Source organism: Lepisosteus oculatus, chromosome 22 (genome assembly GCF_040954835.1).
Source record: "Lepisosteus oculatus isolate fLepOcu1 chromosome 22, fLepOcu1.hap2, whole genome shotgun sequence".
In the NCBI taxonomy this organism is placed as follows: domain Eukaryota; kingdom Metazoa; phylum Chordata; class Actinopteri; order Semionotiformes; family Lepisosteidae; genus Lepisosteus; species Lepisosteus oculatus.
In genome coordinates, this window is record NC_090717.1 from 5,634,140 (window position 1) to 5,650,292 (window position 16,153).

Genomic DNA, 16,153 nt, shown 5'->3' on the forward strand with positions numbered 1-16,153 from the left:
ATCAGCTGCTGATATTACTTCAGTATTTCATTGCAAGACACTGCGTATCTCTGGGGAAAGGCAATTAAGCAAACAGGTGTCTGTCAAGCCTTTAAAGGCTCACATTATTTTAGTGGCTCAGCGTGGATGTGAGGCAGAAGGAAAAGGGGAATGTTTACATACAGCCATAGAAAGCCCGGGAAATGATCTGATACTTCATGTTGTCACAGAGCAGCTTCAGGGGAGCCCTGTAAACACAATATATGTCTTTCACCACGCACGCTGTGCAGTTCACAGTCCTTTCACAAGATATTACTCAGCACTGAAAATATCATTAAGATTATATCTAGATTTGTTTAGAACCCACGCTTGTGTTTCTCCAGGAATTCGGACTGATAATTAGAAACCACAAATAATTTTGTGGTGTTCAGTTTAAATTCCCTCCCGCACTCCAGCCTTTTAATTGGAATCGACTGATCATGTACTGTACGGTAGGTCTATTAAATACCAGAGGTTAATTCATTGACATATATATTTATATCCTGTATTTATATATAAGCCGTAGGAAAAGCATGCTTGGTATTCAGTGATGCAAGTGTAAGACAGATGTATAATGTCAAATGTCCCTGTTTGAAGAAATATGGAGCAGGTGTAGTGCATTGGCAGAAATAATACAGCATCTACACAGTAGGTACATGAAAACAACAATAATTGAATTCCAATGACTGTGCTGGATTAAGAGCAGCGTTCTCTGGGAATACAGATTGCTACTTTACCTCTCATGGTTGCAGCCGTTCAGGGGCCCGCCGTCCGAAGAGGCACTTTGTGAACAAGAGGAGCAGGAGGACTTCCTGGCAGTAGGGTGCCACATGGCAGGCGCCTGCTCCATGAGGTCCTGTGGAACTGATCCGAATGCCACAGCCTTGTTAATACAGGACATACTTTAACTGGACACGTTCTCAGCAATACACCCCTTTCCAAAACCGCAAGCTGAGAAAAACAATTCTCATCCGTCACTGCTGGCAATAATCACGATAGACAAGAAGGATAAATCAAGCTGAATCTCATCAAAGCCGATTAAGAAACGTTAGCTCATGCTTTTCAAGAATCCCATAGCCTTATCAGTCTGTGAGGTGAGTCAGGATATTAAATCCAGTGAGAGCTGCGCTATAATATTTTCTTGGTGTGACTCCATCATTGTATTGGTTAAGCAAATTTAAAGCTGTTTCAAAGCCCATGCTTTGTTTGAATAAATGTGAATTACAATGTATAACACTGTAGTATGCCAGTGATACTCACTCGGTCACCTTCCAGTTCAAGCAATACCTGGCTTTTACAAGCAAGGTAGTGCTTACATTGGATAGACTGCTGTATGGCTGTAGGACCCAAGTAAAAGATCCCAAAAGCATGAATGAACACAGTGTGCCTGTGTATTGAACTGGATAAACGTCCTCCATATGTACAGCTGTTGATGAAAGTTTGCCATTTGTCAGCAGAGTTGGGGAATCTGCCCAGAAACACAAGATACAGCCTTTTCTTTTCTGTCTTAAATCAAGTAAATTTCCACATGACTTGCAAAAACCCTCGTCCAGAAGATAAATTATTATTCTGACGCCCCTTTATTGAAGATGAGCCCTTGATTAGTCATTTAAGGTCAGAAATCAATGAGCAGAGTTAAGGAGAACGTGCAGTGCCAAGGCGGATGATGATTCAAAGGTGCCCAGGAGGGGTCATGTGGAGAGAGCTGGCGAGAGAACACAGCCAGGGACAGGCAGCTGAAGCAGCCAGGGAAAGTGCTGCCTTTCGGCAAAAGGTGACAAAGACAACATTACGGCCACGCTGGGTCCGGCCCAGGGGGGTTCCTGGGAAACTGGAGGAGCGTTTGGGGATGACCAGGGACCGGCCCGCGGGGGCCCACGGAGGTGTTCGTCTGGGCAGCCGCAGGGAGAGGGAGCGGGACAGGGGCAGAGGTGCACCACCGGAGGGGGGGCAGGAAGAGGAAGTAATGGTCACTGGAGGTGGGGAAGAGAGAAAGATGAGTGGCCTGTAACACAAAAACAGGGCGCAGTGGCAAGAACGAACATTTAAACAATGAACATGGGGCTGGAGAGCGAAAACTAAATGAACATCTTAAATGCAAGGAAAAAATCTGAAGATACAGGACCAAAATATAAGAAATGGAGTTTTCATTCTGGATGCTCATACCTGTACATTGATGCAGTATGTGAACTGAAAAACAGCAACAGCTTGCCTTTTTAGTAGCTTCTTCCGCACTGCCACATTGAATTCGTTCTCAAATTTACTTACCAAACTCAGACTGACTTCCGGGGAACAGAATCCGAAACACGTAATCGGTAGCTTCATCTTCCTCTTTGTCCGAGACAGACTCTGAGGACCCTTGGGGGCTTCTCTTTCGAAGTTTGGGGAATACCTTTCCCTGACAAAACAGTTTTTTGCCATCATTCATTAGTTCTGGAAATGTTTTTCTAAAATGTCTTGACACTGGATTTTCTCCAGTGAGTTTTAATTTGAAGACACTTTTTTTTAACAAAACAATTTCTTGTAGTCAAAACCTTTTGTGAGCGATGTGTTTCTCCTTCATCAAAGCATTGTATTTCTTTTCATTTTCTTCTGTTAACCAAAGGTTATGGTTGTCAACAGCATCCATAAAAATCTCACTTACAATACAGACACACAGATGTTTCTGCAGAAACTACAAGAAGACAGGTGCATTTCACCAGGTGTTGAAAACACTACATTTGTCATGATAAATGATTGATTTACATATAATCAGCATTTTAAAAAGGTTTATAAAGACTTTATAAAAACAGTACACATTCATTGAAGAAAGGAAGGTCTTTCCAAAACAATATATTTTATCCTGAGCTCCACCAGAGGAGCACTGCTTTCCTGCCCATATACCCTAGTGTGCTGTCACTACTGCAGTGGTTTCAACTATCATTAACAATGGGATATGGTCAAAAAAAATACAGAACTATTTCAGAAAAGAATAATGTGAATGACAAAGCTCTTGGGATAAGGCTTCATGTTCTCTCTTAGAAAGTAACAGGCCTTTCATCATGACACTGAACCCCTCTAGGAATTTGTTCTCTCTCACTTTCTTTAGCGGTGATAGGCTTCATCAAACAAATCCCATCTCAGAGTTGAGGCCTCTCTTTAAGATATTTTTTTTCCAATATCTTTGTTATTACTCTGATGCAGCAGAAATATCTGTAATGCAGTGAACTTCCACACTTCACTGATCCACAAAACAGCAAAAACTCCTGTATTGTTCGTCTCATAATTGACCTGGAAGCAAAACCCGTTTAACTCAGAACAATAGATGCTGTTCTATCCCCAGTACATTAACACATAAGCTGAGCTTCATGCAGAGATTGTGTTTAGCAGTGTTTTGGCACTAGCTACCTTAAAGCAAGATAGCCTCAACCCATGTTTCCAGAATAAATGAAGCTAATGTCAGGGATCAAACTGAAGATTTGGACAATCCAGCTATATTTAAACATACTGTAGCACCACGTGGGGTGGGACTACGGAACTGTATATAGCGGGGCGGAGGCTGGGAGACAGCCTCTTCCCCTCGTGTGTGTGTTAGTGAAGGTGCAGTGCTGTAATCCCTGTCCCTGTGTGTGTACCTTTCCTGGTTCGAGTTAATAAATGTGTTGCTCAACCCCATGTCCCGAGTCCCATGCCTGCTCCATTCTGTACCGAAACCCGCGGTTGTTACAATACTTATCCAACCTCCATTATAGTTCTGAACAGCACAGGACTGTTTCAGAACACTGCAGGTCATATCAGCTTCACAGCCAGCCTCTAGCTACCTTACCTTTCCTCTCTGCGACCAGAGTGGGGGGTCAAGCTGCCCGTGGGGAAGTAGCCCATTCTCCAGACAGGACAGGAACTGCAGGAGGTGCCCCCCTCTGGGGAAACGCAGGGGGGGTCTCTGGATTCCATCCTGGCTCACCAACACCACTGTTCCACCGCTGTCGACTGGGGAAAAAAAAAAACAGCACCCGTCATCACAGGCACCTCCACGTGGAAACACGCCATCGCCATAAAACACCCCTCTGTGAACGCCGTCACAACTGATTTCAGCTTCCACTCCCCCCTTGTGAATCTTTCCAGATTCCAGAATATTTGAAACATCAATCTGCAGGGAAATCCCTGAAGAAGGCCTACATCTGTAACCACCTGGCAATTATCCGGAATAAGCTTGAAAGGTGCACTGCTTAAACAAGAAAAAAAACATGAAAGGCAATTCACAAGTGATTGTTTACCGCATTTTCTGAATACTGATCGGGTGAAGAATTTATTTAAATTGGTGCTTTCAAAACTCATTATCAACAAAGAAAAATCGATCACAGTTCTCTAGTTCACTCTGTTAACTTAGAATGAGGGGGTAGACATTGCTAGTATGATAATTAAACACTGCTCTGCATCACAGAATATCTGCTCTTATTCTCCAGATAACAAATGAAATTGTACTAGAGGTAAACTGCTGCATGCAAGCAAACTCGAAACCATGTCACAGGATAAATGAACAATTTCTCCTGCATGATTCTTCTCCATCTAAAGTGCCTGTCATGACTGGATTCAGGGGCCCTTTGTTCAATACACAAGATGCACTCAGGAATAATCTAGCTCTGACAGGTCAGGCAGGCAATACCAAATCACAAAGGTATTCTGTCTGTCCAATTTTATTGGGTCAGACGATAAAAGAATTACAGTAAATGTGCGAAAGTGCAGTATTCCCATGGCAAAACTGTAGATCTTCAGTAAAGTAGATTCTGGTTGTCATTTTGCATTTTACACTTTAACAGCGCTTCTAATTTCAAAGGTGATAAATCTAAACATTAAACGGCATGCTGCCTCTGATGAATGTGAGAGAAAAAAAATAAAGTCTGCATTGAGAATGGATCAAGGAAACAGACGCCAGGAAATTTTCATTTCAAATGACGAAATTAGCTGCTGCTGAAAAAAATCATGATACATTTTATGTAAAACTAGTTAAGGAGACAAATTTAATGAATGCAATTAAGCTTAGAAACACGCAGGATCTGATGCAGAGACGCACTGTGATCTAAAGGCCATACCCTGCTGGTGACAGTGCAAATAGACAATCTCTTCCAGACGGATCGTCATGGCATAGTCCCAGTAGACGCTGAAAGAGACAACATCAAAGATATTATTACAGAGAGAGCCACACTAGTTACCTGGAAGGCAAAGAGATCTTTGAAAAGCAGCTGAAACTCTGATGAGGACATTTTCCTTCAGTGCAACTGCATCAACATTTTTTTTAATGCATTTGTCACCTAGGAACAGTACTGTATTTAAACTGAAGGTGTCAGAGCACTGGAGAACTAAAGGCAAACCTAACTATAGCTGATGTTCTCAATGAATTCTAACACACTGTCAGAAGGAATTTCAGTTTCACAAAAGCACAAGATAACTGACAATCTAAAATCTTTTTTTCCAAAGTCTAGAACAAAAACATAATGGCTATTTCACTGCTGTTTAATTAATAACATACATTTAATCTCAGAAATATGATACTTAAATATACTCTAAAATGAAGAGATAGTTATGTGCAAAACCCACTTGATAGGCCTTTGGATTTTCACAATTTCCCTTTAAAGACTGCAGTTTATTTCATATCAACAGGATAAATTAATCTATACCGAGGAAATTTCAATTTCAAATACATGTATCTGTATTTCTGAGATATATTTCCACTCACATTTTTAATGCAATGCAGTAAAAAGCATACAGCACCTTTTTTTTAAGAAGAAAACATTAAAACATTAAAAATCCACTCCTGTCCTCCAGTTTTAATAGATTCCTCTATGAAACAATTTCTCATAACCATCACCATCACCATGAGGACATGAGTGGCCCTCATAGTTATTGCTAACAACACTTCCTTGGAAATGTTCGTTCCAGGATATTAAGCCCAAGATGATTTAGCAGGCAGAAATAAAATACTGCAAGGATCCTTAAGTTTTCTGGGAGCAGGATTGCTCCAAATCACATTGCCACAGCTTGAGGAGTTTGTGAAATCCGCAGTAAAAAGATTTGCATCTCATTTGGAGGTGTTATGTATAGGTAGTGCCCTAAAAGATATGCACTACAAGCTTCTACAGCCAAAGAACCGTTTTGATAATATATTCGTTACAACCATCACAGTAGTACATTTCTGTACAGTAAAAACTATGTTCCTATACCAAGTTCCAGGACTGAAAATGAACAAACAATACATCTTTGATGTGGTGAGTGACATACCCATTTTCATGATAGCGGTGCTTTGTTTATTCATTATGAACAATATATTTTTTCCAATTTCAGGGCTATATGATTCTCACCTTTTCTCGTAATCCAAGTCCCCAACTGAGCCATTCATCAGCTGGTTGGGTGTCCACTTGAGAGTCATGATGTCTGCAGTCTGGTGAAGAGACAGGTACCCAGGAATCGCCTCCATATCATCCCTCTGGTAGAGAGGAGAACAGCAAGAATGGTACGGTTTCTCATCAAAAAAAGCCCAGAATTCTTCTTGTTTACTCACAGCTGGCAGTGGCTGTTCTGTGCATAAATACTGGAACAAAATGACAAGTAGTACTTCTAGGATAGAGCAGCAGCAGTGGGGGTATTGATTTTAATGTTGGCACACTGCAACCAGCTACAGATAATTGAACTTTAAACTGCTGTCTAAAATAAACTGTCGGCGCTTTGCTTGAAAGGGCTTCCAAACGTAGGCCAAAATATTCTCCTAGAAATTTTAAAGTCATAAAAGTAGGCAGCCTAACAAGAACAAACACAGTTTTAAATTAGAATTAACATACCTGCTAGGTAAGACAGAATTGGATGGTACCATTGATAATGGTAATGCACAGTTAAAATAGAGGACCATTATTCTAATGTATAGACAAATCTTCTAATTAATCTTAATTGCTTAATTTTGTGATTCCAGATACTTAATTATTAAAATAATAACAAGACAGATCACTGTACAAATTAAGCTGCTTATTGCTCCTAGTGAAGTACTGTAGTGGAGTGAAGCCTTGCTTTATAGACAGGGGTCCTGCCTGTCCAGGTAAGCAGATGTCTCATACCGGCTGCACAAGGACGTTATTCTTGCCATACAGCAGGGTAGCTCTGGAATTCTGGTGCAGTGATTCCACATAATCCCGAGCCGACATTGAGGGGCGATCGTCCATGCTCCCACTGGAGTGCCTCTTCTGGATCTACAGAAAAGCATGCCATCCACGTTAGTGCCACCCCTCCTTGAGTCACTGTGTGCATGCAAGCAGCACACCGCTTCCTAGCGTCACTCGATTGTCAGGTTAACACCTTTTTGAAGGTATTCCCTTTGGATTTTTGCTGGTGTGTCAAGAACTGTGCCTGGAAAAAACACTGTTTTGTGTGTATTCTGAGTGCTCTGTACACCTAAACCACTTCCTAGGACATACTGTTTTCAGTGCAGCAAACCAAGTTCTGAATATTGATATTGTCATTGTATCTATAAAACTATAGTATTGCTGTTCAAATTGTATCTGGAGATAAAATTGGCATCCAAATGCCATGCAATTATGTAGACAAACTGATAAAAGATAGTAGTTATGAACTGTGTAAAAATAAATAGTATAAATAGTAGTATGTAGTAATAGTAAATAATAGTATGGATAGTATAAAATTATATGAGACAGTAAATAAGACCTAAAATTAAATACTTCTTGTAGAATTTTCTTATACTGTAGTATAAGATATGTGAAATTCTATGTGATATGCAAAGGAACAAGTAATAGGTTTGTTCCATGCTGAAAAGAGGAGAGAGAAAACACAATATTTTGGCTGTGAAGCCTTCTTCAGGTGTGAGATATATGTTTATATGTTTCTTATAGTATATGATATGTGAAAACAGAGTTAAAGCCTGAATTATCAAAATTACAGTAAGATTATGTTTACAACTGTTTTCATATGTGGGCAAGTTAGATTGAGGTGGTGTAATTGCCAGTATTGTTACTGCTCCATTGCTGCATCAAAGCCTCATTAAAGCCTCTCAGCAAAGGAGGTATCAGTCATATGAAGAAAATGCCAAGAGAATCTCATTCTGCGTTGCCTTGTCATTCATCAGGCCTCTGTAACACACCTGCAAAACAGTGCTGAAGCAGGTTTCCCATGCTAAAGTAAAATATCAAAATCTATTAGCAATTCTCTTTTCGGTTTCAAAGTGCCCGTGTTATCCTTGAGACAACAGCCAAGTCAAATAAGAGCAATGTTTACATCCCCATGCAAGCTGTAGTTAGAAAGAGGGAAAACTCAATAGATGACACAGTGTGTCCGTATCTTCTGGGCTCTTTAAGAAATGGCGGCTCTCCCTCTTGCCCCTATTCCCAGACTCACACACAGCGCGGGACGCTTCGTAGGGGAGTCCTGCCGGCAGTGGGCACTGTGAATGCGGTGCCTCTGGACCAGCTCGTCCGCAGAAGGGTCTGTCCAGAAGTGATCCGCCGTCTTCATCTTGGTGTACTCCAGCGCACACGGACCCACTGCGGGAGCAAACGAGCTCTGCGTGACTCCCATGGGGGGCTCTGTTGCGTTCCGTACTCCCACGCCCCCTGTCCTCCACCACCCCCTCAGTCCCAACCTCTAATTGTCACCCCAGGTGTGTGTCTGTAGACAGGCTTAACCAGTCTGTCTACAGCTCTCCAGTTCTTATAAGATAAGATCAGATCACATCACTTTATTGGCCATACACAATTTCTTGTATTAGGAAATTGCTTTTTCACATACCCCAACTTGCTCTCCATGAGACACACAGACAGAGAGAGAAGCTTGGGGTCAGGGCGCAGGGTCAGCCAATTATACGGCGGCCCTGGGGCAGCTGGGGTTGAGGGCCTTGCTCAGGGGCCCAAGGGAGTAGGATTCCATTGCCGGCCGTGGGATACGAACCGGCAACCTTCCAGCCACAGACCCAGATCCTTAGCCACAGAGCCACCAAACCGCCCCCAGGGCTGCCGATATGGCTCACTCTGCAGCTCACAGCTGGCAGCCCCACTGAAGCTCAGCAGGTCTGAGCCTGGTCAGTACCTGGATGGGAGACTCCTTGAAAAAACTAAGGTTGCTGCTGGAAGAGGTGCTAGTGGGGACACTATACTTTGAAAGGCACAGTTCTTTGGATGAGACGTAAAACAGGTCCTGACTCTCTGTGGTCATTAAAAATCCCAGGGAGTTTCTCAAAAAGAGTAGGGGTGTTACCCTGGCATCCTGGCCAAATTTCCAATTGCCCTTTACCTGCAAGTATGCAAGTAAAGCAAGTATGCAATTTACCTGCCGACATGCTTTATTCATCTTCAAAAAATCATGCAGCCTTATAATTTAATGTTTACCAATCATGGCCTCCCAATAATCCCCATCTCTGAATTGGCTTCATCACTCTGTTCTCCTCCCCACTGATAACTGATGTGTGGTGAGCGTACTGGTGCGCTATGGCTGTCGTCGCATCATCCAGGTGGGGATGCACATTGGTGGTGGTTGATGGGATCCCCATTACCTATAAATTGCTTTGAATGGCGTGTCCAGAAAAGCTCTATATAAGTGTAAGCAATTATTATTATAAGAGTTCAGGTGGGTAGCTGCGTCAGCATGCGTAGGCTGCAAAGGAACAAGTAATAGGTTTATTCCATGCTGAAAAAAAGAAGAAAGAGAACACAACGTTTCGGCCGTGGAGCCTTCTTCAGGTGTGACACCTGAAGAAGGCTCCACGGCCGAAACGTTGTGTTCTCTTTCTTCTTTTTTTCAGCATGGAATAAACCTATTACTTGTTCCATTATTATAAGAGACTGCCAGCATCTTTCTCACGATTCTTCCCAGAACAGATCAGGAGGAAATAAAGCTGCTTCACCTTACCTAACAAGGAAGCAAGGATTGGCCCATCGACAGGATCCATCAGCACGGCCTCCTTCTCGTAGTACTTACTAAAGGACAAAGCAAGTATGCAATTTATCTGCCGACAAATCTGGCCACTTGTAACTAATCTTAGCAATGCTTTATCCGTCTTCAAAAAATCATGCAGCCTTATCATTTAATGTTTGCTGTTTTCTCATCCTGGGCTCGCCCACCTGCTATTCTCCACAAGATAGAGCACGATCTTGTCGAGGACCTTCTCAATGAGGGCAGTGCGAATCCACAGGTGCTTGACGGCCTGCGGAGAAATACTGGGCAGCTTCTGCAGCTTCCTGGAACTCTCGTGGTTCAGCGGGACTTGGTTCCTTCTGCATTGACAAGAGCCACACCAGAAGAAGCTGTGGAGGACTGAGCTCTCAATGTCATTTGAAGATCAGTGGATCAACGACAATAAATGATTTGTGCTTTATCTGTCCATCCCTCTAGTCAAGGGTTCACACAATGAGAGCAAAGTCTCACACGGATTAATTGACAGAGCAATTAGATCTACCATAAAATGCTACAAAATGTTCAAACTGTATAGGGTAAGAATTTGAATTAATATTTCTTTTCTCCAGTGAATGCATTAATTTTGTGACTCATGATTCTTTTGATCATTGGTTTAAATGCATATTAGAACTTTCTTTTGAAAAAACACAATAATGGAATAGTTTCAGAACCAGCCACAAACTTGCTCTCTTACAACCAAATACCCCTAGCACTGTGAATGAATTTAGTCCTCATATGTTGTAGCCCAATCATCTGGATATTGAATGAACAACATGAAGAATAATGTGATATCATGGATTATTAAATTATCTTCTGTCCTCTTATTATATCTTGGAGAATAGGATTGTGCAACGTCATGCAATAACTCATTAAAACCATGCAAAACAGAGAGAGCCTTGCTATCCGCGGGTCTGCTATCAAGCAGCTGTTCATGTAAAGTGCTGCAGCTTTACAGTGGCGCAGGCATGAGTTACTTGTTCTCGATGATCTGCTCCAGCTCCTGGGCCTTCCTGCAGAGCTCCTCTGCCAGGGGAAAGCTCTTGCCCACCTTCATGAACAGGGCAGCGATCTTGTTACTCCGGAGGAACCCGGCTGCTCGACGCTTCAGCCCGTGCAGGACACACGCCTCCACCGCAGCTGCACACACAGAAATCACATCAGACCAGGGTCCTGGGACCCAAAAGCATCCTGGCCGCAATTCAACAAGAGCTGAAAAATTGACTGACGTGACAAATGGCTGACAGCTTTTCTTTTTTTCTTGTTACACAGCCACCTGGTTTGCAATTAAAAAAAAAAAAGCTTTTTCTAAGATTCAGCCCCTCTTTATTACTCTCCTACTATACGTGGGGACCTGCCCACCTCTGAGAGCAGCTCCACAGTGCCTTACGGGTGAGTTGGCACTGACTGGAGGAGGAGTATGCTGTCATCATTGCCAGTTCACCTTTTGGTCAAAAGCTGCAAGCCCCCAGTAGACTAACATGCATCCCATCCAATGTCCTCTGCCAACTGAGAAGCATTGCTTGTGGATTCCTGGTCATAGTGGGCTAGTTACATGACACAGATTTAGGCCGATGAAGCCTAGACAATATGACTCAATCTGTGCTCTGAATAAGCACCTTTAGTTTTTGAGCCACTTGGTAGCTTGTACCCTTCAATACCAAAGCATAGACTTGATGCCCCTGTCAAACTCAAATGTATACAGTACATAAATAAAGATGACAGTCACAGCCTTGTGTGTAAAGAAAACCATGACTCCACATGGCTGGCCATATGTGGTGTGGTAATAAACTCTCCACTCCTGGAATCATCCCATACACGTGACACATGCCTGCTGACAAAGTGCCAGAGTTATATAATTTGCTCCTTCCAATTAATATCCCTATTTACCTGATGCCAGCTTGTAATAAGGGCAGGGACTGACATAATAGTTCAAGCACTTAGCAAATCAGTCGAGAATGGAAACTGCATTCAAACTACAAAAAGGCACGCCCTGTCCTATTTGTAAAAACAACACCCTTATTTCCAAGGAGTCATTGATATTCAGCTCTGAAAAAGATGTTGAATACCTTTACCTAGCAAAAACAGAATTGGTTTCCCTTCAGCTAATTAATGCTAATTTGTTTATAAATCCCTGTCCGTCACACACAGGCACGCTTCCTCTAGGCTTTGCCTGGCACAGTCTGTACAATGTTGATATCAGAGCTCTCTCAGAGGACTAATCTTTCCTGCTCTGCACGCATAAGGTCGTGCAGACTGCTAAGGTTGTCATGGAAACCCTGGATGATGGAGCTCCTGTGATAGGTCTGTATGTAAAGAGAGGAAGACAGAGTGCTGGAAAGGCCTAGCCTTTGTGACAGGCCTTTCCCTCTCTATCTCATTAACCACCTTCATCATCTAGTTAAGAGTTTGTTTTTAAAATGTTTTCATATTCTCCCGTTTCCCCTGTTTTCTCGCAGGTCTGTTTGTAGGACTAAAATGTTCATTTATACAATCTGAAACTCCTGCAGCTGCAACAAACAAGAGTCCATCAAGAAAAAAAGCTTTAAGTTAAACAGTGTGTTTACAATGATTGGATCACATAAATGATTACATATTGGTACAGGTTGTATTGCTGGATCTAATTATAGCACAGAAACCTTTTTCTGTTTGTTTAACGATAGTCTTTTCAGATGTTTGTTTAAGCCAGTGTAGACATTAACAGTGCAATTATGGATCATAATCTTCTTTTGCTGTTGGCAGTTATCGAAAGATCACCTACAAAAAAGAGTGACTCTTGTCTGATCAGGCTATCGTTTCCTTATCAATAGATCAGTGCTAAATGACACAGTCTCCAAACAGATATCATGGAGTGCTCCTTTCATAACTTGCAAATGTTCTAACTGTTCTCCAAAGGTTTGAAATAAAACTGATATATATTAAACTGGATATAAAAATATATATTTTTGTTTAAACTCTATTGTGTCTAAATTTTGATTTTCAATATTAATGTTAAATTATGTCTCACAATAAATTGCAAGTTCTTTGTTAAATACTTTTTGTAATGTATGAAATAGTAAACACACAGTATATACTGCATATGTTGTTTTGGAATGATATTGGACTCTGTATGAAGTAGAAGACACTACCCGAATGAAGAGCAATAATACTGAAACAAACTGCCTTACTCTTGTCACATCTTTTGTTTAGTTTACATCTAATAAGGCGTTTTCGACTAAGGGTGAAGTAAAACGTTTTAGATTATTTCTACTGATGGGGACCAAAAGCAAAATGAAATAAGGGAATAAATCATAAATAGTTTGGGTGGACTGTTTTCACCTACAAGGTGAATAGCAAAAACTAAGAAATATTTTCCACTCCTGGGAAGAGATTAGAGCCCTCATTGCTCAGTCAGTGTTTAGTTATTTAACAAGAATAGCATGGCTGAGGCTAAAAAGTGGTGCCTTCTCTCGAAAAGGCTATGGATAAGTGATTCCTGCTTTCTCTGTAATGCTGAGGATACACAGATCTTCTCCTCCTATAAGGCTGAGGATAAGAGATGAATGCTTTTTCCATAAGGCCCTCATCTAAACTCTTCACACAGCAAATAAGAACAAGCATTTTCTTCTAAATAAACAGTTATTACTGAAACCCCTGGAAAAGAACAATCATGTCAGTTATAATAATGGCCAGCAATCAATTTGTCCCCCATTACCAGCTGCAATCCAAAGTGAGTGATTTCAAGCCTTGTGGTTACGGACAGAATTGGCAAGTGGGCAGGTGCTGCTCGGTGGGGTCTCTAGAACTACACTAAAAATAGCACCAGGCAATGAGACGTTGCCAGGAGATCCTGTAATTTGCCAGCTTTGCACCAGCCTGACTGGATTCTGCAACTGCACTGGGTTTTCAACAGCAATGAGGTGCCTTTACTTTAATAATTTGAATTGTTTAAAAAATAAAATCTCTAAAAACACAATTATTTTTCTTTTGGTTAATGTTGGTATGGTAAATATATGTGCTTGCAATCACGCACCACTATCTTTGTCCTCAGGTCTTTCAGATTTTCACTGTCAAGACGACAATAGTGGAGTTTGTGACTGTTTTGGACTCTGGTATTCCCAGCACTTTCAGCAACAATGTCTGATTCCCTGGCAGTACAGAAACACACTGCAATGAAACACTAGCAAGAAGCTACAGCTTTTCTTTTGACCAGTCCCTGGGATTCATTACAAAAGCCTTTAAGGTTTATCTTACCGTGTTTTCAAAAGTAGCATTCTGATGGGGAGCATTTCTAAACATGACTTATAAAATACAGGACAGTGGCATGATTTGTGGTCATTTTACCAAACTTACTCCAATACACAAAAAAGGTTACATGCCAGTACAGTACATTGAAATGAATCTCAACAAAGATAGAGGGAACAGAATTTAAAGGGGCATTTTTTACCTGAATAGGCCTGTGCCAGGTCATTACCACAGAAAAGCACATCTTAAACGCTTCCTAGTTATGACTTTGCTGCTATTTCTGTAGCATACCTATACTGTATGTCTGTTTACTTGTGCTACTCCATGCTCAACCTATCTTCTAGGATTCTTCATTACTATAAGGTTTTCTGCCAATAAGGCAGGATTAAAAATAGGACTCTTAAGAGTCAAGAATGTATTTGTATGGTTTACTAATATGGTGTATTGATTGCCCTTTGTGTGTAGTACTTTGTCATTTTTTATTTCCTTAGTTCTGTATCTCTTTGCATTGACTGTGATGTACCATTATTACGCAGCAAAGGGCATCTTTTTGCAGATGCAGCAGTCTGATGTGAAAGGTCACACAGCTGCTCTTGACATTTCTGCTAATTATGCCTCCAAATGGAATGAAGGTGAACCTTGACTTCCAAGGGCATTATAAACATTCTAGTGATCACTGGGCTAATTACTCCCCTGTGTGCTGTCAGGGCTGTTTTATTTATGTCCTAAAGGAGGGAAGCACCATAAAGCCAATTTAATTTGAATCCATATATTATGCATAGGAGGCCTAAACAGTGCATTATCAGGAGATGAGCCATGTTAAGTACACAAGAAGCAGGACAAGGAAATCTTTTTTCAGGTGAAAACATTAACTAAAAACATTACTTTGGATTAGTGTACCGGGAGATGCATTAGAATATCAGATAAAATGTTTCAATTCATAGGTTAAATGCTTAGCAGTCACTCCTGCTGATATCTGAATGTAGATGTCTGTAATACCTACATTGTAACCAATGAACAGCTCAGACTTACTGAATTGAACCATGCTGAATTTCATCTCACTTTTGCTCTCTTGTACATAATGATGCGGTAGTAATTCCAATTTACAATCAACAGAATGGTTAAGTATCTTCCCTGTGCAATGTTCATTTAGATTACTGAGAAAAGTTTTGAGACTTCTAATTCCTGTAAAGTGAAAAACAAGGAATCAAACATGTTTTATGTTTCCTAAGCCTTCATACCAAACAGGACCCTCTGTTGACTAACCTGAAGTACACATTTCAGAAGAGTAATCATCATTATTATGTTCACAGAACACTACAGTTAAGTTCTAATAAAATATCACCAAAAAATCAAGATGAGCTGAAAGGCCCCCATCTGTTTGTAGAGTTGTCTTGTGTTCGAAACTTCATATTCTGATATTTAAAATTCACATTTTTTCAACAGTCATTTTTTCCCCAAATTCCAGGCAGGTCAATAATTGTGTAGTCCAAGCCTTCTTAAGTATTTTAGCTGTTGAAGCACTGAAATTCAATCATTACTCTTCTCAAATCTTTTCACAAAAAACAGAAAAATACACTTCCACTGATCAGATTCAGTTCAGTCCTGCTCAGAAAACCAAATCTGAAACAAAATGGTCCTGGCTGAGCTCATTCGGCCTTACCACTGTCACGCAATGTGAGCACGTCTCTCTCTCCGAGTGTAAGATGGTTTTAATAAAACATAATTTGGAGAAGATGCCCACAAGAGAGTCACCAGTATGAATATATGATGCAATAAATTAACAAACCATGAAAACCCCTCCCCCTCACTAATCCATCAGAGTCAATAGTGTCATATGCTGTGTATGCACCTGCCCACCTGAGACCTAGAACTATGGACTACTGAGACATGTGACAGCAGCAGCAGGCTGGAGGAACACAGCCCTGTCACAGAGCCCTGGCATGAAGCCTACCTGCCCAAGGATTCTTACTCCAGCCAAGCATGG

At 41.2% G+C, this 16,153-nt stretch overlaps 1 protein-coding gene across 3 annotated transcripts in view; it reads right to left on the reverse strand.

Moving 5' to 3' along the window:
* The window catches only part of sgsm1a (small G protein signaling modulator 1a), a 48,624-nt gene that overhangs the window by 10,755 nt on the left and 21,716 nt on the right, over nt 1–16,153 (reverse strand). For 2 of the 3 annotated variants that reach the window (XM_015366371.2, XM_015366370.2), the window contains exons 4-15: nt 10,920–11,082; nt 10,113–10,265; nt 9,901–9,968; nt 8,395–8,540; nt 7,104–7,235; nt 6,357–6,481; nt 5,091–5,158; nt 3,824–3,987; nt 2,287–2,416; nt 1,812–1,991; nt 756–882; nt 163–227 (exon numbers count right to left, since the gene is read on the reverse strand). In XM_015366371.2, the coding sequence (XP_015221857.2) occupies nt 163–227; nt 756–882; nt 1,812–1,991; nt 2,287–2,416; nt 3,824–3,987; nt 5,091–5,158; nt 6,357–6,481; nt 7,104–7,235; nt 8,395–8,540; nt 9,901–9,968; nt 10,113–10,265; nt 10,920–11,082 (1,521 nt within the window). The remainder of the gene's footprint in view (nt 1–162; nt 228–755; nt 883–1,811; nt 1,992–2,286; nt 2,417–3,823; nt 3,988–5,090; nt 5,159–6,356; nt 6,482–7,103; nt 7,236–8,394; nt 8,541–9,900; nt 9,969–10,112; nt 10,266–10,919; nt 11,083–16,153) is intronic. The other variant, XM_006640331.3, reaches the window with a different exon arrangement.